The 25,889-nt window shown below is 37.9% G+C and overlaps 2 protein-coding genes across 20 annotated transcripts in view; one reads left to right on the plus strand and one right to left on the minus strand.

Annotated features, from left to right (window-relative positions):
* CASK (calcium/calmodulin dependent serine protein kinase) overlaps window positions 1-25,889 on the minus strand; it is a 407,176-nt gene that overhangs the window by 147,306 nt on the left and 233,981 nt on the right. For 15 of the 18 annotated variants that reach the window (XM_038393382.2, XM_038393424.2, XM_038393399.2 and 12 more), the window contains exon 6: window positions 10,195-10,297. In XM_038393382.2, the coding sequence (XP_038249310.1) occupies window positions 10,195-10,297 (103 nt within the window). Of the gene's footprint in view, window positions 1-2,329; window positions 2,354-4,429; window positions 4,550-10,194; window positions 10,298-25,889 lie in introns of those variants that run through there. The other 3 variants (XM_043506020.1, XM_038393441.2, XM_043506010.1) reach the window with 3 other exon arrangements.
* GPR34 (G protein-coupled receptor 34) lies at window positions 15,929-19,115 on the plus strand. Of its 2 annotated transcripts, XM_038393461.2 has the most exons (3): window positions 15,996-16,082; window positions 17,218-17,350; window positions 17,746-19,115. In XM_038393461.2, the coding sequence occupies exon 3, from the start codon at window positions 17,773-17,775 to the stop codon at window positions 18,907-18,909; it is 1,137 nt and encodes a 378-aa protein (XP_038249389.1). In that variant the 5' UTR covers window positions 15,996-16,082; window positions 17,218-17,350; window positions 17,746-17,772; the 3' UTR covers window positions 18,910-19,115. The 2 variants fall into 2 exon arrangements, with proteins under 2 accessions (XP_038249398.1, XP_038249389.1); XM_038393470.2 differs by lacking the exon at window positions 17,218-17,350 and having other exon boundaries at window positions 15,929-16,082.

Below are 25,889 nucleotides of genomic sequence, written 5' to 3' on the forward strand. Positions count from 1 at the left end.
AGAAAATGCTCTCTGACAGTCACCATTGCAGGGACATTTTCACTAGGTTCTGTTGTTGTTACAAAACGCACCATTAAAGTCATTTGTTCCGTATGGCTGATGTCAGGTGTGCAGACCAGAACAACAGAGTAATATCTTGCTGACTTCAGATCTGCCACAATCGTCTGTTTGACTTTTGTTGCCAGTAACCGTATGGTCTCATTTTGAATTGTTTTTCCAAGGTAGTGGTGTGTGTACATTTCTTGGGTGGTGACTCTTCTTAGATGCTCCTGGAGTACAGCATCAAACTCAGCCATCAACTCCACAATTTTAAGGAAATTTCCACTGTTTGGCACATACAGCTGATCTGAAGTGCCACGCAGTGCTAGGTTTTGGGTAGCAAGCATTCTCACAATGGCAATGAGCCTTTTCAGAATATTTTGCCAGTAGAGACTCGGATGCAATCTTCTCTTGATGCTGATCATGTATGGTGGCCTTTAACTTTAGTCTCATCTCAAGCTCTTTCTACCTATGGAATGCTCTCTGGTGATTTGCTGCCTTCTCATGGCATGCCAGATTTCTAGCCAAATTTTTCCAGTCCTTTGTTCCTGTAGAACCCAATGTGGCTGGAACATTAGACTAGAAGAGTTTGCAACAAAAACAGCATGCAGCATTCTGGGTTTTTGAGTACATAAAGCCATGGCCTCTCCACTTTGTCACCATTGGGGATTACACACCAGTAACATGTTTGATGGAAACTTCTATTTTTGTTGTCTTTGGGGAACATGAAGTTTTTCATTTGCTGTGGCCCATGCAGTACAAGGAAGTCCCTCAGGCTACTGCTCAAGTGGGTCCACAGTCCTGGATCATCTAGACTTAAGGAACTAAACTCAGCAGCAGCTGTTTCTTGCGCCTCCACCACACTCTTCTCTGCTCTACACTTTTCTTCAGGAATGTGCATGGTTACATCCATTTGAGATGAGATATGGATGCTGCAGTAGCTGCCAGGTCATCTGCACTCTGACTAACTGGAAGATCAGGCATCTCCTCACCACTCACATCCTCACTGGGGCCGGAAGGCTCACTGTGAACATTCGTGTCTATGTATCTCAGGAGAGCTCTTTCCTGCTTAGATAGAAAAGCTTCCTTTGCTTTCTTTCTTTTTTTGAATGCTGCCCCAGAGGAGTGTTTTCTTCTTTCACTCATGACTGCTGTTCTGTGCCACTATAGTGGCTCTCAACACTCAATTGAAGGGGACAAATAAGCAGGCTGGTAGCAGGGCCTGCCTGAGTGAGGGAAAATATCAGCATCTTAAGGGCCTAACTGGCTCCTACTATTTCAGTTGACTCCCTGTTCTCCTCAAGTGGATTCAGGGAAGCAGCAAGAAACAGGAAGCTCTCTGACAAGCTGGTGTTAATCAGTCCAGGCTCCTGGGGAGGTATATAAGAGGCTCCTCCTCCTCTCTCTCCCTGCAGCTCCTGCTGCTTTCTGTTATTCCCTCTCACCTTTTCTTCCGCCTGCCTGTCTCTTGTGCCCTCCTTTCTCCAGCACAGCACTCCACCATCTCTGTGCATCTAGAGCAGAGAGAATACATATGCCCCAGCATACACTCTGGGTCCTAGTGGCCCCCCCACAGTCTGGCACCTGAGGCGGCTGCCTCAGTTTGTCTCATGGTAAGGCCAGCCTGTTTGTATATTCTCAATATCAAACCTCATCTTTTACGTTTCTTTAATTATTACCTCATAAAAAATATTCAACAGTATCCTCCAATTACAAGAAAGTACTAGTATATATTCTTTTAGCATTTTTTCCACTTAACCAAACAATATATTTAAGTTTATTAGTGGTTAATGCTCAAACACCCTAAACAAAAAAATCCCAAAGCTATTTACATATTCTGATCAATATACTTAGCACTACAAAAAATATGACCAAAACCAGAAATGATTATCTAGAAACATTTTGAGTATGGACTTGAAACTGATGTACTAATCAGCTTCCTTATTTTTTCTGAAGGAAGTGTTACAATGCTTGGGTAACGGTTTCTAAATGGCCCCCTTGTCTTCCTAATTATAGTTAGTATGTACAAAAAATACACAGCTATGGCATAACAACAAACAAGACAAATAAAAAACACATGTAGAACTTTGCAGTTGTCAGAACTGCAGCTGCAACCATGATATGCAAGGGTTTTTTTTTAAGTGTAGTACCCACCCATTTTGCTATTAATTTCAGTATTAACAAGTGACCTCAAATGAAGTTATGAGCTTTCAGCATAGGCAGCAGTAGTCAAGTAGTAGACAAGCAGTCAAACTTATTGGGTTTTATTCCCTACCCTGTTTTCACTGACCTGCTATGTGGCCTTGGACAAAGTCATAATGCTTAAATGTCTCAGTTTCCTCATCTTCACAATGGGCACATCAGTAATTCCCTATTATACAGGGATATTGTGAATTATTTTGTTCAGCACTTTGAGATAACTGGATGAAAGATGTTAGGTAAGTACTATGTATTTACATAAAACAGAAAGAAAAAGCTTTTCATTGAAATGGGAGCTACATAAATTAATTTTAGAACTTGACAGAAAAGACTGCATCCCTGAGCAGCTCATATCATTGGCTATTGTAGCAGCTCATGTCATTGCTGAGCTGACAAGGAACCTGTCAAAGAGCTGCCAGGAGAAAGCCCCCAGTGCACATAACAAATCTCTTTATTTGTTTCCTCAAACTGTTTTGGTTGAAGAGCCTTCAAGAATCTAGGGACCCTGTTTTAGGATTACATACTTCACCCTGTACTTAAGAACACACACAAAACAAATAGCAACCTGATTGACTGTGACATTTAAGCTAGAAGGCAGGAAAAAAACAACATGAACTTTAGCAACAGTATGTAACAGAGTATAAATTGTGTGTGGGGGGCAACTTGCATTTTCCCCATTAGGCTACAACTGTTCTTGTCCTTATCAGAAGAGGAAATGAAACTGAGGTTATGCTTCCAAAGTTAGGTCTTCAACATTGCCTCACAGTGTTGCTGCTATGTCAGCAAAGCAGATTTAAAAAAACTGTATACCATGCAAAACACCTTTTAAAGTTGAAACTTTAAAGGTTATGTGCTGAATGCCCTAAAAAGGGTAAAGGACACTTAAGATATTTGCTAACTTCTTTTTTTTAAGTAAGCGAGGTGCTACCCTCTCCTCATATTTAATGTGATAAAATGCTGCAGCTCCTTTTCTGGTGATATTACACTTATAGTTTACATTTAATAGCTCTGGAGAAAGAAGGCTGCCTATGTAGTAAACAAGTACCTTTCCAAATATCACATCTTTAAATAAAATAATTTCTGGTTTTATATACTCTAATATAGGACTTTTTTCCAATAAAACAATCTTCACACTAGGGTCCTTCCTGTTTCCTCTCTAAATGAAACAGTCTCTTTGGCCCTCAGGAGTCCTTATTCCTTTTGTAGACACCAGATAACACCCGTTTCTTCCTTCTGCTACACAAGGAACTCTTTCATCCAATAACCAGGCTGAGCCCTCCCTCCATTTTTTCCCAATGAACTGATGTAAATGTAAGAAAAACATGGCATTTTATTTTATTTTTCATTATTCGTCACATCCAGGAAATAAACATAAGAAAATGTTTTTTATTTTAATTTTTTAAAAACAATTGTAAAAAAGAAGAATGTAAGGAGTTCTCAGTGCCTCAGTATATAAATAACCCAGTAACCCTAAAGGTTAGTTGTGCTATACACAACTTAGTTGATATTTAATGCAAGCAAGTCTATGGAGACCCCTTTACTCAGACAAAAGGATGAAACTGCAATTTGGACTGCTGTTAAAAAGACACTAAACTAGCAAAAACACCCCTTTAGAACATTAGTACTGAGATCAAAGTGAGGAAATTCAGAATTATGGCTTCCCTGTAACGTCCATGATATTAGAGCACAGATGATATAATTTTTAATCAGAGTGTTCCATGACAGTTGGCAGCATTATATACCCTACAATTAAGAAAATATTTGGGGGCCTGAATGATCTGGAAGACTACAATGGATAACATAGCTTTGTGCTTCTAGGCCACACTCTAATTTGATCTAGTTCAAATCAGATCAGTAACTGAAGGTCATTACCATCTGAAAGCTCTTCAGTGGCATGTGCTGAATATGATGGCAGTCTGTCCAATCTCCTGTTGACAAATATCCACATCACAAAATGATCTTATGTTGCCTGTTTCAGCAAAGAATGCAAAGTCTGGACTTATGCCCTCTCACCATTAAAGGGGAGCCTTCCAGATCAATCAGTTCTGAGGCACATTGCAATGTAGTATGAGGAAGCTTGCACAACTGATAATTTTGCTTTGTGTGTTCTGTAGATAAACAGAGAGCTTCAGTCTCCAGTGTTGCCAATCGTAAAACCATTCACAAGTGCTAAAGATAAATTTCGACTTACCTTTGATCATTTAGTTTCTATGACTCTTTCCATATTATTCCAGACACTAGGTTTATGCTTTCCACAAGAAGAGTATATATAGAGACCCAATCAGATTTTGTCATCCCTAAGGCAGGGGACTGATGACCAAGATATCAGTAGGAGATTCTTTCAACACCAGTAGTGTCTGAACGATGTATAAGGAAACAACTGGAACAAATAATTTTTAGGGAAAAAAAATGTGAGGTACTAATAAACATCACCATCTGACCTCTCATAATAGAGTAAAATGTTTTTAAATTAAGGAATTCCAAAAAGAGTGGGATGTCTAGAATAATGTGGAAGGAATAAAGGAATCACACAAACTAGATCAGATTGGTCAAATTTTACTACCTCTAATTCCTTTCCACATTATTCCAGACAATAGAAACTTTTAAAGCAGGTGCAAGGGAGATGATTAGATAATGAAAAAAATACTATTCTATTTCAGTTGAGACTACTGCTTGAAGAAACCTTATTTTGAAAGATGTATCAACTGGACATCTAGATTGTAGGCTCCAGAAAACGTATAAAAGAAAAGATCACATGGTATCCAGTAAGTTACAATAACTGATGCACGGGCCTTCTTTGCCAACGAAACTGCTATAAAGGAAGTAGACTGATCCTTAATTGATTCAGGAATAGACTTTTGTTTAGACACACAGGTCTGCAGTATGCACTCTGAAATCCACCTAGATGCAGAAATGAGCTTTTGGCAACTTGTATCTTTTGAATAAAACAAAGTCTGTCAGAGTCAAAGCACTGTCAAAGTAAATTTTTATTTTCCTCCTAAAATCTAGTTTATGTAGGCTTCTCAGCATACAGTGGGTTAATGCACTATCTCGGTGAAAAGAAGAAAACTTTGGGGATAAATGAAGGAACTGTGCATTTACAATACTAACTTGTCCTTAAAAAAAATGTAAGGAACAGTGTGACACAGCATTTGAACATTATAATGTAGAGCAAATAGCTACTAAAAATCTAGTCTATATGGAAATAAAATAAAATATTCTGAAAATTCTAGAAAGTTAATTTAGAGCATTTAGACCCACCAAGAATATAATTATATATAGATGGGAAACCATCAATATTCAGGACTTCTCAGGCTGTTCCAAAAGCCACCGTCTGATCTTCAGGGAACTATATGATAGTCTCTTACTCAGCCATTTTGGTCAGAATTCTAGAATGCTAGCTGGTGAAGCACCAAGAGAACTGACTTTTTGCATATGACCCTATGCAGAGACCACATCATATTCTCTAGTAAGATGAAGCTAATTTTTTTGATCTATGAGGATATTTCATGATCCTGGGGGACATTTTCTTGGGTAACTAATATTTAGCAGTTATGCCTTGAGCAAAATCAGTACTGGACTGGGATAGCACAACAGGCCTTGAAGATTGTTTCCTAGTAACAAAGTGAATGGAATTGTTATCCAGATGAACACTGAGTTTCAAGATCTCTGTAGCCAGTGTAGAACTACCAATATGTTTACCTTCTTTGCACTTATCTATTTTTGTTAACGGTACTAGCTCAACCTAGGAGAAAATACATAAGCTAAGTGAAAAAAAAATCACTGGTGGACTCAGGGCTTATTTTCTGTCACACTTCTACCCATACCCTCACTGAAAGACCAGGGTACTTGACAGTCAAGCCACGTTGCTATCTGATCTACAGTTAGTGCTGCTGAAAATATACATCATTGAAAGTATTTTGAGACACACCTTTCCTAGAAAAGAAGCAGAGATCAGACGGACGTGAGTTTACATCCATGTAATCACTAACTTGTTATGTTCCACCTGCCTCCGCATCACATTGTAACCATGCAAATATGTTTAACTGTTCCCAACATATTGATGGACATCTTCCTCTATGAAAGTAGCCTGCTGTTCACAATGTATGACAATCCATATGTATTCTCTATACAGAGAAAATTCCATCTTGGTTACTGTGAATTCAGAACACAATACACCCTGCTTCTTCCTAATGGCACTAAAGGGAACACATTGGTATTTCCACATATTTCTTTTTGGCCTAGTCTGAAATGAACTATGACTTCAATGTCCAAAAGATTTTGTACTGGGTCCTTAATGGTCAAACTCTTAAAAATAATCTCTGGTGACTTGAGAGTTGAATAAATTGCATAGCTGTGTTTCTAAAAAGTCTTGAGTGAATCTTTTTGTTAATTATTTCCAGTATGCACTTGTCTAGTGTTAACATCCTCACAGGCTTTTATGTTAATGACCCTTTGTCAGTTTGACAGGATGAATTAGCTGGATTAGGCTCCTCCAAACAAAGCAAAAGGGACTCTAACTTAAGAAGTGGAAGAATTTCTGAGAGTAAAAGCCTGGCCTGATCTCAAGTACCTGGAAATTGAGTTTACTGTCTTGACCAGTAGAATTACAGAATTGTTTTAAAAAAAATCCTGCACAGTGGTAAAAAGTTTATTTTTTGGTAACAGTATAGATTCAAGGCCTTACTAAGTAAAAATTATTCCTTCAAAGGCAAGCTTAATAGATTTTGAGGCAGTAACTGCTCTCTCCAATTGTGTTCTCCTGGATTGTGTGCAATTTGGGCTTGTCAGATACAGACATGTCACTGTAAAAAAAATGTAGAGAAAACAGGAACATTCCCATGAAAATAAAGAAAAAATAAATCTGAAGAACTCAAATGTATATACTTATATATATTTTAGAGAAATCACTGCAAAAATACTGATCTACATGTAAACTGAGGGGCTTTTGAACAACAGCTTGTCTACATGTGGAAATTTACTGGCAGAACTATACCAGTATAATTATACTGCTATACTTATTCTGGTACACAGTGTAGTTTACACAACTACAGTTACAGCGGTTTATCTTATACCACTTTCAAAGTGACAAACTAAACTGGGGCTATGTCTATACTGCCACTTTCAGTGCTAAAACTTTTGTCATTCAGGGGTGTGAAAAAACACACCCCGAGTGACAAAAGTTTTAGCATTGAAAAGTGCCGGTACAGACAGCGCTTTATCACCGAGAGCTGTGCTCCCGGTGATAAAGCTACCGCAGCTTGTTCGGGGTGGTTTTTCCTTTTAATTGCCGGGGTAGAGCTCTCATGATAAAGCATATCTATACTGCCTATGTCACAGCGCTGCCGTGGCCGTGCTGTAACATGGGCAGCGTAGATATACTCTGGAAAAAGGCATTCTTATTCCAGAATAAGAATGTCCACCTGGGGAGTTATACTGGTATAATTATAACAGTATAATTATACCAACATAGTTCTGTCAGTAAATTTCCCCATGTAGACAAGCATGCAGTATATATGGTACTAGTTTCTGCTGCTCCCCTATGGATCTGTGAATGTCAGTGAGCATCTAGCATCTGCAGCAATTCTGCTACTGCACATTTTTAAGGTTTACTGAAGACCACTAAAGGCCAGGAACACACAGACTTTAGAAAGCCGGCAGAAGCAAGAAAGTGTGGGGACTGTACTGCCTAAAATCAACAATTCTTCTAAAAAATCTGGCTGAAAAAAAATCAGCACATACATAGCATACTGCATCTGAGGAGAAATATATTTTTTATGTGAAGCAGAGTTAGTTTTTGAACTCAAGAAACTGCAACTTTCTATTTCAAAATTACATCTGTGACTGCAAACAGTTGGAACTGATGCTATGCAGCTGATAAATTTCCTGTTCTTCTATAAAGTCTGTAGCTCCCATAATTCATACAGGAGACTCCTGACAGATGAGGAGACAGAACTTATTTACAGTACATAAAACTAGAAGAACAAATAGAGCTTATTGTTGAGTGCTGACATCATACTAAACTCTGAACAAATACACAGGTAGATAATCTGCTCCCAGGAGATTACAGACAACACAGTTCAGACCCGTAAGATATATAGTGGATGACATAAGGTTGAAGAGAAGAACTCTTGCAGAAGTCATCCTTCCAAATCTGTATGCTTTAAGGAAAGATTTCTGGAGGAGGAAGAGGATGTTTGCCAGACATGAGGAATGCTGTTCAAAGAATAAGGAACAGGATAAAAGAGGGCATGAAGATGAGAGGAGAAAGATAAGGAGTCTCTTAAGGAGGGAAACTTGGGAGGAAGGAGTAGTACAAATAAGACTTGATACTACACATAGGTGGAGTGGAATTTTGTAGGGTCTTGGAAGGTGAAGAAGAAGAGAAGCCGATTTGAATTTGAAACTGATGGTGAGGGGATGCCAGCAAAAAGGCTAGATGTGGCAAATTATGACCAAGACATAGAGGAAGATTTTCACACTGAGGATTAAGGAGGACAGATTTTAGAGAGGCTTCAAAACAGCCACCAACAGGATTTAAAAACAACAGTAGCACAGGGAGGAGGACTGATAGGAGATGAAGATATCACAGAGGCTAAGTGGATGGAAATAAGTCATGGGTGGATAATGGAATTGTATATGGTGACAGAAAATGGAGGGGCAAAAGAACTTTTGGGAGAAATTTAGTTTTTGTCAGGTGGAGCTTGGGATAATGGTTGGACATCCAGAAGAAGACGTCTGAAGGAGTCAGGCATGTAAGACCAGCAGCACTGTAATGACAGCTGAAACAAAAGGAGTGGATAAAGTCACTCCGTGACCGAGGAGAAAAAGGAAAGAATCAAAACTAGAAGCCCAAGAAATATCACTGAAAAAGGGGAAGAAGCTGAGATGTAGAAGAAGCTGCTGGAAAAGGTGAAAACCAAGAGAGCACAAAGACATAAAAAGCTCAGGAAAAAAGGAAATGTAGCAGAAGGAAATAATTATCTTATTCAAAAACAATGGCTCAGAAGGACAAGTACAGAGAAGAGGATCTCAGACACACCCAGAAGAGACTAACAGTAGTCAGTGTCAGTGGTTTCAGTGGAGTGTACAGAAGCCAGATTGCAATAGATCCATTCAAGCATTAGAGGAGAGAAAGTTGAGGCAGCACTTCAAGAAGCTTGGAGGTGAAGAGCAACTGCTCCTCTGTTGTAGAAAGAAAACCTAATGAAATCCTTGGCACCAATCCCCTACCCTGGCAATGAAGTCATCAGAAAACTGATTAGGTCTTCATCTGTGCAGGCTGAATATCGCATAACCCTATTGTCTGGAACAATATGGAAGGTAGCTAGAGGAAATAAAATTCACAGAAAAACGTAAGCATTCTGTCAGTAAATATATAAATATCAAGAAATAGACTCGTATGCAACACCTGTACTACAGCATTACAATTTATAAAGATTCACAGGTTATAACTCATGTGACAATAATATGTGACAGGAAAGTGTAGGTGTTACAACACCTAGGCACAGCACAGCATCATTAAGGTAGCTATAGTAACTCTTAATTCAATTTCCTTGGCTTTAATTTCAGTCAATATCAGTTTTGTTTCTTTTTTGTGTGTCAACTGTGATGAAAGGACATACTGATATGGAAGAATTCCTGATTTTTTTCCAGTCGTAACTTGATCAAAACAATTAAACTTGTAATTTTTAAGGGAATTTCTCTTTATATTTACACAATACATTATAGGTATGCTATTAATTAATTAACAATTTAGACTAATCAAGTATGTGTTTATACAGTTCATAAAACCTTTAGTGTATGAGTTGCATACTAAAATATTTGCAGAATTTTTTATTTGTAGGGCATGTTCCTCTTGGAAATGTACATTTTTAATGCTATAGCACTATACACACACCACACACACTCAGTAGCTTAAGGTTTTGAAGCCAAAACACAAAATAAAATTCTTACCTCCAGCTACTAGTCCAGATTCCCCTAATTGAATAGCTACCCCAAAACCACCAAGCTTTACAGGTGCTGAATTCTCCTTTGAAGCAAGTAGCACGCAGTGTGGCTGAAAAGAGAAAACCCAGCAGACATAATTATAATACCAAAAAAATCCAACTTGCTTGAATAACTGAAAATATCTTTGTAATATATTAAAAAGAAGCTTAAGTTTTTGTCTGTGGAATGGAGTCCACTTTGGCATCTTTTTACTTCTTCATTTCAAACTTTTATTTTGGTACAGAATAATCACCTCACCTCTTGCCGGTTTCCCTCTGGTCTTGTCTTAACACAACAAAGCCTCATCAGGGCTAGTTGGTACTCACAGAGAACACAGCCTGAAGTCATGACAATATGAAGAATAAGAACTTCATGATAGTCTACCAACTTTTCCATCAGGATGTAGCTCTAGTTCTCCAGCAGAAACATTCCATCTCTGAGAGACCTTATGTTTCACATAAACAACATACAACCTTCTTTTGGAGCTCAAGCCCATCCCAACATAATCAGCACAAATTTCAACCTGCAAAAGGGAAGCAAGCTGCCTGTATGAGATATCTAGCAAACAGTGATCTTCGGGAAAAAAATAAAAAAACAACTCAGGTGTTGACACGGATTCATTGTATGGCATTTGGGCTTCTACTCTTCCACAATTCATACCAACAGTAATAATGAGCTGGAAAATATAGGAATTAATCATATTATGCAACTATTTTGGGGCAGGTTAGGGAATCTTTGTGTATCAATACAAAAATTTTATATATATGTATATATACACACACTCTTGATTAAAAAAATTAATTGCGATTAATCTCCGTTTTAAACAATAGAATACTGATTTATTAATTTTGGATGTTTTTCTACATTTTCATATATATTGTATTCTGTGTTACTGTAATCAAAGTGTATATTATTTTTGATTATAAATATTTGCACTGTAAAAATGATAAAACAAAATAGTATTTTTCAATTCACCTCATACAAGTACTGTAGTGCAATCTCTTTGTCATGAAAGTGCAACTTACAAATGTAGATTTTTTTTCTTTTGTTACATACCTGCACTCAAAAACAAAACAATGTAAAACTTCAGAGCCTACAAGTCCACTCAGTCCTCCTCCTTGTTCAGCCAACGCTAAGACAAACAAGTTTGTTTACATTTAGAGAAGATAATGCTACCCACTTCTTATTTAAATTGTCACCAGAAAGTGAGAACCGGCATTTGCATGGCACTTTTGTAGCCAGCATTGCAAGATATTTATGTGACAGATATGCTAAACGTTCCTATGCCCCTTCATGCTTCAGCCACCATTCCAGAGGACATGCTTTCATGCTGATGACGCTTATTAAAAAAAATAATGCGTGAATTAAATTTGTTACTGAACTCCTTGGCGGAGAATTGTATGTCCTCTGCTCGGTTTTACCCACATTCTGCCATATATTTCATGTCATAGTAATCTTGGATGATGACACAGAACATGTTGTTCATTTTAAGAACACTTTCACTGCAGATTTGACTAAATGCAAAGAAGGTACTGATGAGAGATTTTTTAAAGATAGCTACAGCACTCAACACAAGGTTTAAGAATCTGAAGTGCCTTCAAAAATCTGAGAAGGACGAGGTGTGCAGCATGCTTTCAGAAGTCTTAAAAGAGCAACACTCTGATGCGGAAACTACATAACTCAAGCCACCAAAAAAAGAAAATTAACCTTCTGCTGGTGGCATCTGACTCAGATAATGAAAATGAACAGGCGTTGGTCAGCACTGCTTTGGATTGTTATTGAGCAGAACCCATCATCAGCATGGACGCATGTCCCCTGGAATGGCGGTTGAAGCATGAAGGGACAGATGAATCTTCAGTGCATCTGGCACGCGAATATCTTGCGACGTCGGCTACAACAGTGCCATGAGAATACCTGTTCTCACTTGCAGGTGACATTGTAAACAAGAAGCGGGCAGCATTACCTCCTGCAAATGTAAACAAACTTGTCTGTCTGATCGATTGGCTAAACAAGTAGGACTGAGCGGACTTGCAGGCTCTAAAATTTTACATTGCTTTATTTTTAATGCAGTTTTTTTGTACATAATTCTACATTTGTAAGTTCAACTTTCATGATAAAGAGATTGCACTACAATACTTGTATTAGGTGAATTGAAAAATATGATTTCTTTTGTTTTTTTACAGTGCAAATACTTGTAATCAAAAATAAATATAAAGTGAGCACTATACACTTTGTATTCTGTATTTTAATTCAAATGACTATATTTGAAAATGTAGAAAACATTCAAAAGTACTTAAATAAATGGTATTCTATTATTGTTTAACAGCGCGATGAATCGCGATTAATTTTCTTAATTGCTTGACAGCATATTTATTTTTTGTATATATATTGTGACAGGGTCAGGCCAGATGGCTACAGGAGAGTGACAGAAGGCAGACATATTAACCCGAGGTTAAGGTCATCACTTTTCCCTGGGTAAGGTAACAGGGAAGGTTCCAGAACAATCAGGAACTTTCTGGAAACAATTAAGGCAGACACGCTGATTAGAACACCTGCAGCCAATCAAGAAGCTGCCAGAATCAAATAAGATAGGCAGGCTAATCATGGCACCTGGATTTTAAAAAGGAGCTCATTTCAGTTTGTGGTGTGCGTGCGAGGAGCTGGGAGCAAGAGACGCAAGAAGCTGAAAGTGAGAAGGCGTACTACTAGAAGACTGAGAAGTACAAGCATTATCAGACATCAGGAAGAAGGTTCTGTGGTGACAATAAAGAAGGTGTTGAGAGATGCCATGGGGAAGTAGCCCAGGGAGTTGTAGCTGTCACGCAGCTGTTACAGGAGCCACTGTAGACAGCTGCAATCCACAGGGCCCTGGGCTGGAACATGGAGTAGAGGGCGGGCCTGGGTTCCCCTCATCCCTCCAACTCCCTACTTCATACCGGAGGAGTAGAACTGGACTGGACTGAAGGTCTCTGGCCTGTTCCCCAATCCACCAGGTGGATCAGCAGAGACTGCGGGGATTGTTCTTCTTCCTTTCCCCCATGCTGGCCAGTGATGAGGCTAACTGAGTGAACGGCAGATTTGAGCAATGAAAACGGCCAAATTGAGGGCTGCCGTGAACCTCTGAGGTTAGCAAATCTACCAATAAGTGCAGGAGCCACCAAGGCAGAGGAGGAACTTTGCCACAATATATATTTATTTATATAACCTGCTATGGAACAGCAAGCAGTATTTAATACATCTAGCTAAGTTTACTCCTGGGGGAATTCTGCACCATTGAGCAATGCAGAATTTGCACAGAATTAATGGTCTGCGCACAATTTTCTCCCCCACCCTCGCCACAGAAATGGTCTGCAGAGCTGCTGGCCGCCACTAGGAGGCCACTGGACCTGCAGAGTCCAGCTCCCCAACAGAAGAATCTGCCAGTGGGAGGGGGAGGGAGCTGGAGGGTTCCTGGAAGCTGCAGTTCCCCGCCCTGAAGGAAGGAGGCAGCATGCAGGAAACTCTATACAATCCTGGAACCCAGCATTAGACTGTTTCTCCCTCAGGATCCCTGGGCTTTTGGAGGGTAGGGGATGAGAGTGTCTGGGCTGGGTGGTGGCCCTGCAGCTGAGCTCTGGAAGGTATCTGGCCCCCTGCCTGGGTTCTGGGAGGGAGGGGACAGAGAAACAGGAACTGGTTTGTCATATGGGTTTCTTTAACTCTCTATTTCTGGGGGAACTTTTGTGTGTGTCTGTATTGTTACAGACATAGTTGCTGACAGGTATTTTGAAATAAATAACCTCAATAATTGAAACTGACATGATTATATAGTGTTATGTTAATAAAATATGCAGAATTTTTAATTTGTTGGTTCAGAATTCCCCCGGGAGTATAAATTCCTCCACATGCACAATGAACTCTTGGAGCATTTTTTGTGTCTCCTCACAACTGTCAAACCAATCATATTAAGGTTAGCATGTTTAAATGGATCAATGTCAAAACTACATATTGCTTTTTGGAGAATAATTTACTGCAGAAATTGAAAAACTGAAAGCTATTGATGAGCAACGTCTCTATCCCTCCCCAGCCCGTTGGGTGATTTTGGGGTTTCCAGGAATGTAGTGCCAGATGTACTCAGCCTTGCTCTCTCATACAAAACTTGTGGAAAAGGTTGGAACTTGTATAATAAAAAACTGACAGGTTTAATTAATGTTAGTGCCACTGCCATTAATCTGCTTAAACCTCCGGCACAAATGGAACAGATTTGTTGAAGAGGACACTTTGTTACACAGGTCATTTTTATTGCTCCTGGTGCATTTTAATAAACTAATTATGGAGTATTTATCAGTCATCATATATGGTTACAAAGAACTTGACCTCTTGAATCTGGAAGAGATGCTACACAACCTCCCAAAATGCAAGGCTGAACACACTATAGAGGAGTGCAACTATGGAAGAATCTACTTTGGCCAGAAACACATAAGGACTAATTACATGAACATTATTTTATATTGGAGGCTCTTTTTGATAAAGCTCAACAATTTCTACTACATTAAAATATTCTGTTTAATTCAGGATTATATTAAAAGAAAACCACATGGCAGAAAACACCTTCTTCCATATCCCAGTCAATAATACTTTTCCAAGAAGCATCACCCTACATTCCCCAATCCCTTATCCCTGGGATGTATTTCTATATCAGCATATGATAAAAAAAAGATGTACAAATGTGCTTCTAATGCTCTCCCATGGTTCAGTTGTTAAGAAGTAGTATAAACTATATTACAGCTTATTTAAAACAACCTTCCTGTGCGACTAACAAAACCCATTAAACCAAATAAATCTCCCCACTGTATTTTCCACTGAATGCATCTGATGAAGTGAGCTGTAGCTCACGAAAGCTTATGCTCAAATAAATTTGTTAGTCTGTAAGGTGCCACAAGTACTCCTTTTCTTTTTGCGAATACAGACTAACACGGCTGCTACTCTGAAACCTGTGCTACCTTTGTGGTTTCCCAGTTCTGGAATCAGTGAAGGCCAAAAAACATCTTAGAGCAGATTCAGGGATGTTTTAAGTTGTGCCTGGCTGCCCATGGTCCCAAGAGGGCTGCTCTAGCAGCTGGGAATTGCTGGAGTGCAGTGATACTGCAGACATGTCCTCTTATCCCTGGCTACAAAAACCATGTGTTGGAAGAATCTTCAGATAGCTTGTTAAATGACCCTTTCAGCCTTTTGGCATTGGAGCAGCAAAAAGGAGCCATATTGGCATAGAACCTGAAGAACTCTCTCATAAATCCTATGAATTTTTTTATATAAAACTCAAACTCTTAAGAAAAAAATAGCCCCTGATAAGAAGATATAGCTTCCTAATTAGCCTAATTGAAAGCTGAAGATTCCAGAGGCAGCTCTTGACTCCCACCCAATCAAATTATGGATGGGGTATTGTAGTTTTTGATTATCAGAATTTTGGAGGCAGCTACATCCAAGCCAACAGCACCTTAATTATTTTTCCAAAAGGAAGCCATCAAAAGTTTCTAGACAAAAGTCAAAATGTCCAATTACTCTTGTATTGAGCTTTGGATAAAACACATACAGAAAAACTGATTAAGATTTGGCAAAAAACAAAACTACTATTTTAAACTGAGACTCAATTTTATAAGCTGTAAAAACAAAAACAAAAAAATAAAACAACAACAAACCTTTGCCAGAAACATCACCACAGCAACACGGGAAGTTTATCTAGCTGACAGGGCTTATTCTTATCGCGGAGAAGTTTTTTCTATAGCTTTCTAATAAGACGTGCACATTATCTTCCTCTTTCCTTTTAAAGTGTTTTAGAAAACAGTCAGCAGAAGAGGTCCATAAGTAACCAGAATGTGAGTATTTCCCTTTTAATTAAAGATATGCTAAATCAAATTTCAGATGAAATCTAGATTATAAAGGTACTACTGACCATTCAGGAACTTAAAACATTTAGTTACAAGACTCAAAGTTTAAGTAGATTATGTCTGATTTGATATCTGTGATAGTATTTGTCCTGGCAGCTGAGAAGAACTTTGATTGCAATACTTCTATAACTTGCTTAATATTCACTTCTCTATTTTGCTTAAAAACTAACTATATAAATCATAGTATCAAGGTCCCCCCCCCCATAAACAGCGCTTAAATTAGCAAAGTGAAAGATGGTCTTGAAAAGTACAATTGAAATAAACATGCTCTCTATTAGCTCAAACCTACTTCTTTTACAATAGTTTGTAGCCTAAGTAATGCAGTATGACAACATCATTTTCAGTATATTACTTACTATTATCATAAGAACAGCCAACATGGTATACAAAAATATTTTAGATCTTCCATTCAATTATTCTGAATCTTTCAAGTATATGTCTTTATGCATGTTATTAACTCTTAGCAATATTCAGATTTTTTCTTCTGTATTATATTGTTGCCATCTGCACTGTTAAAATTGTATCCCATATTCAATTATAGTCTCCATTTTCAAGAGTTAATACATAAATGAAAGTTTACTGTAAGACGGAATTTGGGATACTTCCCCCCCCACTGTTACCCCCTAAAATCTGTTGTTCTGTTAGAGTTATAAGAATACAAACAAGTGTAAAACTGAGTTTATCAAAACTAAAGATCTGTCTTAAAAAAACAAACCCTGAACTCAGTGAAGCTGTCATTTACTCTATGTAACCCAGTACTTTAATTTCCATATTTTGACAGATGCTCTTATGCAAAAAAAATCCAAAAACAAAAGAACCCATTAGCACTCAAATAAATTAAGTAAGGTCAAAAGAGAGACTTAACAGACTACATAGTGTCATTAGCAAAATATGTAGAATACTGAAATACATATACAAATCAGATACAAAAGTGAAGAAGTTAGTCAATTACTTATTTGATCAAAGGTACATCATTCTATTATTTTCATTGCTGTTTTGCCCCTTCAGGAAAACATTTATTTTAGACATTTCTATTAAAAATATCTTTTTTAACTCTGTGAAGCCAAGGCCGAACCTGTGTCTTCTGCTATTACTGTGGTTTCCTGCCCCACAACAAACTCAAAATTAGAGATGGTGTGAAAATAACTCAACACTCCATGGAACAAATATAAATATACACAACAAAATAAAAAATTGTAAGTATAATTTGTCTTCTCTCTCCCTCACAGAAAGTGTTTTTCAAACAACATACAAAAAGAGTTATATTTTAAAAAGTAATTACAACGTAACTATAAATGAATATTTGCATGAGTTTTGTTTCAGGCATCTGCTTTTGCACAGAGGGGAAGTGTGAAAAGAAGAGGCTATAACACACAAATGCCTCAATAATTTTGAAATGTGGTTGAAAGTTCTTCTGCACAACTGATGGTACTTAATAAATTATAGATAGTTGTATTTGTTATTACTGTTGCTGCCTTTAAACATCTATAAATAATTTGATTTAAGACTGTGCCTATGACAAAGTAATGTAACATACAAAATTAATATCACAGTGAACAATTCTTAAGTATTTCCCTTTGCATCCTTATAGGACAGTGTAAGAAAGCTCCAACAGACTATGGAAGCAACTTCAACTGAGTTCCCGAACTCTTCTCCATACAAGGAAGTCTTCTGGAGTTACCAAACTGAGCGAACCAAAAACTTCTCTTCAGAAACCCTAAATGCTACTGTCTGTTCCATGGAAGAAGGCTCATTGTCTCTTGTTTTCATCATTTTTTACTCCATTATTTTTGTCATTGGATTGGTTGGCAATATTATAGCCTTGTTTGCTTTTTTGTACATTAATCACAAAAGAAATTCTATCCAGATTTACCTGCTTAATGTAGCCATTGCAGACCTTCTACTGATCTTCTGCCTCCCCTTCCGTATACTATATCATATTAACAAAAACACATGGATGTTGGGATTGATTTTCTGCAAGATTGTTGGAACCCTATTTTATATGAACATGTACATTAGCATCATACTCCTGGGATTAATTAGCATGGACCGTTATGTAAAAATTAATAAGTCTATAAGACGTCCAAAAATGTTAACAGCTACACGAAGCAGATGTACCTGTTGCATATTGTGGACAATTTCAGTAATAGGACTCATAATGACAGTTGCTCAGTCTGCTAAGAGAGAAGAACACAATTCGACTATGTGCTTCCATTACAGAGATAAACAGAATGCAAAAATGGAAGCAATTTTAAACTATATTCTTGTTATAGTCTTTTGGATAGTTTTCTTTCTACTAATACTTTCATATGTTAAGATTGCGAAGAACCTTCTGAAAATTTCCAAGAAAAGAGCAGATTTTCCCAATGCCGTAAAGTACTACACCACAGCAAGGAATTCCTTCATTGTACTTATTATTTTCACCCTGTGTTTTTCTCCATATCACATATTCCGATTTATCTACATTACATCACAATTACAACACACATCTTGTTACTGGAAGAAGATAATTCACAAATGCAATGAGATTATGCTTGTATTTTCAGCTTTCAACAGCTGTTTAGATCCCGTTATGTATTTCTTAATGTCCAGCAGTGTTCGTAAGACTGTATTCCGACTTATTTGCAGAAAACTTCATGGGGACTCATGTGTGAGTGATAGTATTTCAGAAATGAAACCTGGGCAATCTCGTCATGATACTGCGACTACCATTACCCCCCATTCAAGCTTTTTAAAGAAAAATTCCCTCATCTGATTGCTTAAATATAATGGACAACTGCTTCCCAAATACAGATAATCTACTAGATAATTGACACTGGATGTACATGGATACAGGAATGTACAACAATACAGAGCTGGTAATACTGCCTCGAGAAAAGCCTTCCCCCCCTCCTTTCGTTCCTTTTTTACAAGTCATACTTCAACTGCTTAAACAAATTAAAAATGATTTTTGATGAGAAAGAGCTTAACTTATTATTACAAATCAATATGAAGTTTGAAACCTTCATTTAAAGATTCATTTAGGACAGGATTAATCTAGAGCACTTTCTTTCAGAAACAAATTTTCAAAATGTGACCTTGATGTGTGCGCAAGAAGCTTTACATACCAAAATACTTGGTATACATTTATTAGCACTACTAGCTATGCACATGTGATAGGCTGAATTTTGCACAAATAAATCTTTATCTGTATCTAATTCAAACCAACTATGAAAATGATGTATTACAGATTTTATAAATCTGTCTTTGAAAAAAATATATTTTAGCAGGCTTCAAAAATAAATCAGCATCTTAACTACATTTATTAAACTAACCCTTTCAGCAAAATGTATCATATTCTATTATGAATGTGGCTTCCACAGAAGATAAAAAACAAGACAATTATTAGTTCATTTATTGGAAAAATGTGCTTTATATTTTGTTTATTAAGCAAAATTAGAACATTCAACTACTACTTTTGAAATCCTCTAACAAGCCTTCTAGAACCTTCATGATGTTAAACGCCAATCTTAACTCAGGGGAAAAAAGTGAAAATACAGGAAAGTACGCAATTCACATTTTGAGGCATCAGGATAAGGGGGATTATCCAAGATTTCAGAGTAGCAGCTGTGTTAGTCTGTATTTGCAAAAAGAAAAGGAGTACTTGCGGCACATTAGAAACTAACAAATTTATTTGAGCATAAGCTTTCGTGAGCTACAGCTCACTTCATCGGATGCATTTGGTGGAAAATACAGAGGGGAGATTTATATAGACACACAGAGAACATGAAACAATGGGTTTTTATCATACACACTGTAAGGAGAATGATCACTTAAGATGAGCCATCACCAGCAGCAGGGGGGAGAAAGGAGGAAAACCTTTCATGGTGACAAGCAAGGTAGGCTATTTCCTTCAGTTAACAAGAACATCTGAGGAACAGTGGGGGGGTGGGGTGGGGGGAGAAATAACATGGGGAAATAGTTTTACTTTGTGTAATGACTCATCCATTCCCAGTCTCTATTCAAGCCTAAATTAATTGTATCCAGTTTGCAAATTAATTCCAATTCAGCAGTCTCTGATTATAGGGCCTAATCACATCAGCCACACTATCAGAGGCTTGTTCACCTGCGAATCTACCAATGTGATATATGCCATCATGTGCCAGCAATGCCCCTCTGCCATGTACATTGGCCAATCTGGACAGTCTCTATGTAAAAGAATAAATGGACACAAATCAGACATCAAGAATTATAACATTCAAAAACCAGTTGGAGAACACTTTAATCTCTCCGGTCACTCGATTACAGACCTGAGAGTGGCTATCCTTCAACAAAAAAAAACTTCAAAAACAGACTCCAACGAGAGACTGCTGAATTGGAATTAATTTGCAAACTGGATACAATTAATTTAGGCTTGAATAGAGACTGGGAGTGGATGAGTCATTACACAAAATAAAACTATTTCCCCATGTTATTTCTTCCCCCCACCCCACCCCCCACTGTTCCTCAGATGTTTTTGTTAACTTCTGGAAATAGCCTACCTTGCTTGTCACCATGAAAGGTTTTCCTCCTTTCTCCCCCCTGCTGCTGGTGATGGCTCATCTTAAGTGATCACTCTCCTTAAAGTGTGTATGATAAAACCCATTGTTTCATGTCCTCTGTGTGTGTATATAAATCTCCCCTCTGTATTTTCCACCAAATGCATCCGATGAAGTGAGCTGTAGCTCACGAAAGCTTACGCTCAAATAAATTTGTTAGTCTCTAAGGTGCCACAAGTACTCCTTTTCTTTTTATCCAAGATTTGTTTCAAAATTCTATTGACAAATCTAATACTTTCAAAACATACATGCATGCCAAAATCTCAACAAAGATAAGAAATTCAGAACGAAAGACAGTTATATAAACTGTAAACACAAAAGTAAGCTAGCTATTGTGGATGTGGGAGGATTTGAAATGAGCAGTGTTCTGGTCTCTGTTCAATCCCAATCACCTAGGTTTTGAGGTTAATATCTACTTGTATATTTCCAAAACCATTTATTTCATATATAATACCCCTATGGCAGAGACCGTATCTTTTTACATGACTGAAGTATCGCACTCACTAACGATGTTATACAAATAACAATAAAATATTAAATGTGGACTGCATACTGTATAGCCCAATTCAAGATTAAAACCAAGCAGATGTATGCAGTTAATGTGTGCAGGCTGAGTAAAATTTTTTAACAAAGTTAAACTAGCCTTGATGATTAGGGTGAGTGAGGGAGGGAGCTGGACTAAGAATGGAACTTGAATCTCTAATGTGATAGGCCACAATGCTGGACAGGCTTGAATTTTGTTTTAAACCCTAAAATAAAGGGTCAAATCCTGTAAAATTTGAGTAACTTTATTCAAGTGAGTAGTTGTATTGAAGTTGATGAAAATACTCATGTGACTGCTCACTACATCTTTGCAAGACTGGGTCCTAAGGCATCTGTCATAAATATAAAGGGAAGATTAACCACCTTTAAATCCCTCCTGGCCAGAGGAAAAAATCCTTTCACCTGTAAAGGGTTAAGAAGCTAAAGATAACCTTGCTGGCACCTGACCAAAATGACCAATGAGGAGAAAAGAAACTTTCAAAGCTGGGGGGGAGGGGGAGAACAAAGGCTTCTCTCTGTGTGTTTTCTTTTGCTGGGACCAGAGCAGGAATGCAGGTCAGAACTCCTGTAAAGGGTTAATAAGCAATCTAGTTAGATATACGTTAGATTCTGTTTTGTTTAAATGGCTGATAAAATAAGTTGTGCTGAATGGAATGTAAATTCCAGTTTTTGTGGGGTTTTTTTGTAATTTAAGGTTTTGCCTAGAGGGATTCTCTATGTTTTGAATCTGATTACCCTGTAAGGTATTTACCATCCTGATTTTACAGAGGTGATTCTTTTACTTTTTCTTCCATTAAAATTCTTCTTTTAAGAACCTGATTGCTTTTTCTTTGTTCTTAAGATCCAAGGGTTTGGATCTGTGTTCACCTATGCAAATTGGTGAGGATTTTTATCAAGCCTTCCCCAGGAAAGGGGGTATAGGGCTTGGGGGGATTTTGGGGAAAAAGATGTTTCCAAGTGGGCTCTTTCCCGGTTATATTTTGTTAAACGCTTGGTGGTGGCAGCAATAAAGTCTAGGGACAAAAGGAAAAATAGTTTGTACCTTGGGAAGTTTTAATCTAAGCTGGTAAAAATAAGCTTAAGGGATTTTTCATGCAGGTCCCCTCATCTGTACCCTAGAGTTCAGAGTGGGGAAGGAACCTTGACAGCATCATGTTGCATGTCTAAACTTGCATGTTTTCAATACTGGGGAAAATCCTGGTTCCAGTCAATGGCAAAACTCCTATTGACCTCAATGGAACCAAGATTTCACACACTGTTTCTTTTACTTTTGGACATCATTTTAGTGTATTTTTCTATGAATCTATTATTGTTTGGGTTTGCTGCAGCTGGATATAAATGTGTTCACTAAACCACAATTACTGGTAACCATATATTACATTTCAAAGCTGTTGGTATCTTTTGTATCTTCTTTAGAAATAATGTGATTCTTGTAATTTTAAGTTTTACTTACAGTCTCAACTTTTGCATTTTTATTGATTGTTTTAACATATACAAATAATATTTAAGATTGATTTTAGTGTAGTTCCTGAAGGATTCTTATAGCAATTTCTAATCTGCTTTTCAGAATGTATAGAAATAATGTCAAAGCTGGTAGACAATCATAGCTCACAGTTATGTCTTTGTCTATAAACCAGCAGGTCACATGGTCTCCTTGCTGTTTCCACACTCTAGCCTATGAATCCACAAGAAACTGCATCATTCTCTCAAGAACACTAACAAATCAAACTACCTATACATTTCTATTTCTTTTCTGACCAGAAGTAGCTAACAGAAACTACAAATGAAATGAAAAGCAAAAATAAAATGTTTAGTTAAGTACAGGTTGAAAGTAGTTGTACATTCTTACTCACCAGGCATGGAGGGAACTGAACAAAAACTATTTTTTTTTAAGAGTATATTAATTTAAATCCAGAAACCTCATTCAAAGGTTACCATCCAATATTTTTGTATTTTAATTTTTTAAACAAATAAATTTCAAAAAGTCATTTTGAATAAAAAAATCAGAATGTTTAGTTTAAAGAAAATGTCAAAATGATTTTTTTCCCAGTTTTGTTCTGACTAAAACAATTTGGCAAAGTAGACAACTTTGAAATGTTTCCCTAAACCCAAATCTGAATTTTCGATCAAAAAAGTTGTGGCCAAAAAAGTCACCCTGTTTTAATTAAAAAGACTTCTGATAGTAATGATGTTGGCCAATGTTGACCTTTGTTAGATTTTAACCAGTGATCTTGTTTAAATTTTTTCTATTATGGTGTACTGATAAATCTTGGAAACTTTAAAGTAAAGGTAAACACACAAATCTGTACTTATTTCTTGATGAGTATTATGTGTTTGTTGGTATTGCTTTTAAATAAAATTCCAATTGTTTTGTTTCTTCATTTTAATTGTTAAAAATTTACATTTATACAACTTTTTTCATTCTAGGGGACCGCAAAGTACTTTACATGCTAGTACATAAACACACATAGTATGAAGTGGAAGGTAGCAACTTCTAAACAAAGAGACAAGTTGACATTTTTAAACAGGAAGTGTCTATCTTATCTCATTAAATTGGAAGAGAATTTCAGGTAGGCTATAAGCTTCAACTTTTTCTTTTCTCGGATTGAGTTATATCAGTTTGGATGGTACAACATCATGCTCTGCAAATCAACCTTGTGAAACAACAACAGATCCTGAAACAACATTGGATATCTGTGGAAAGTTACATCATGATATCACAATCACATTTCAAAACGCCTTTATATAATGTGTTTGATGCTTGTTTATTCTGGTGGACAAATTTCTATACATGACAATCCAAGCAGGCAGACTGTAATTACTCAAATTGAAATTTGGCTAAGCCACCAGGATTATTCCCTTCAAACCTGTGAAACGTGCCACATGAAAAGAGACTTGAACAACAAGTAGTTTGGACCTCTATTTTACATTTCATCCCAAAGATGGCAACCAATAATATTAGTGGGCATTGTACAATACCCACTCCGTCACCCTTAATCATGCTGAGTAGTACATGGATTTCAATACCACTATTCTTGAAGTACAATTCCTCATAACTGCCAGATTGCGATACCCTCACTGATTTCAGTGGGATTCCTGCAGATGTCTCTATATGCATTTTATGGGCCTCATGCTGCTCTTCTATTGAAGTCAGTGGCAAATTTTCCATTGACTTCAATGGGTGCAACATCATGACTGTGTCTCAGTCTCTCTCTAAGGGTATGTCTACACTACGAAATTAGGTTGAATTTATAGAAGTCGGTTTTGTAGAAAGCGTTTTTATACAGTCGAGTGTGTGTGTCCCCACACAAATGCTCTAAGTGCATGTAGTCGGCAGACTGTGTTCACAGTACCGAGGCAACAGTCGACTTCTGGAGCTTTGCACTGTGGGTAGCTATCCCACAGTTCCCGCAGTCTCCACCGCCCATTTAAATTCTGGGTAGAAATGCCAGTGCCCTGATGGGGCTAAAACATTGTCGCGGATGGTTCTGGGTACATATCGTCAGACCCCCGTTCCCTCCCTCCCTTTGTAAAAGTAAGGGCAGACAATCGTTTTGCACCTTTTTTCTTGAGTTACCTGTGCAGACGCCATACCATGGCAAGCATGGAGACCGCTCAGCTAACCATCACCGTATGTCTCCTTGGTGCTGGTGGACATGGTACTGCATTGCTACACAACAGACAGTGCAGTATGACTGGTAGCCGTCATCGATGTAGTCCTGGGTGCTCTTTTAACGAGGCGCCTGGGGAAACATGGGAGTGACTCAGCCAGGTCATTTCCCTTGTTTCATCTCATGGCAATTGAGTCCTACCGGCAGTGCACTGTCTTTTAATTTGCAGCCAGCAGAAGACGATGGCCAGTAGTCATACTGCATCGTCTTCTGCCGAGCACCCAGGAGGTAATGATGGCTAGCGGTCGTACTGCACAGTCTGCTGCCAGCATGATGTATAAAGATAGATGAAGTGCCTCAAAACAAGAAATAGACCAGATTTGTTTTGTATTCATTTTCTCCTCCCTCCCTCTGTGAAATCGATGGACTGCTAAACCCAGTTTTGAGTTCTATCCTTGAGGTTTTGAGTTTATCCTTGAGGTGGCCATTCAGTTTCTCGCAAACCACAGTTAGGGTTTGTCTACACTACGAAATTAGGTTGAATTTATAGAAGTCGGTTTTGTAGAAAGCATTTTTATACAGTCGAGTGTGTGTCCCCCTACACGAATGCTCTAAGTGCATGTAGTCGGCGGACTGTGTTCACAGTACCGAGGCAACAGTCGACTTCCGGAGCTTTGCACTGTGGGTAGCTATCCCACAGTTCCCACAGTTTCCACTGCCCATTTGAATTCTGGGTAGAAATCCCAATGCCTGATGGGGCTAAAACATTGTTGCGGGTGGTTCTGGGTACATATCGTCAGACCCCCGTTCCCTCCCTCCCTCCCTCTGTAAAAGCAAGGGCAGACAATCATTTTGCGCCTTTTTTCTTGAGTTACCTGTGCAGACGCCATACCACGGCAAGCATGGAGCCCGCTCAGCTAACCGTCACCATATGTCTCCTGGGTGCTGGCGGACGTGGTACTGCATTGCTACACAGCAGCAGTTTATTGCCTTTTGGCAGCAGA

The sequence above is a fragment of the Dermochelys coriacea genome, chromosome 1 (assembly GCF_009764565.3).
Source record: "Dermochelys coriacea isolate rDerCor1 chromosome 1, rDerCor1.pri.v4, whole genome shotgun sequence".
Classification (NCBI taxonomy): domain Eukaryota; kingdom Metazoa; phylum Chordata; order Testudines; family Dermochelyidae; genus Dermochelys; species Dermochelys coriacea.

Bases quoted from the DNA above. Each gene is read 5' to 3' on its own strand.
- GPR34 (XM_038393470.2), top strand. From the start codon at position 17,773: ATGGAAGCAACTTCAACTGAGTTCCCGAACTCTTCTCCATACAAGGAA.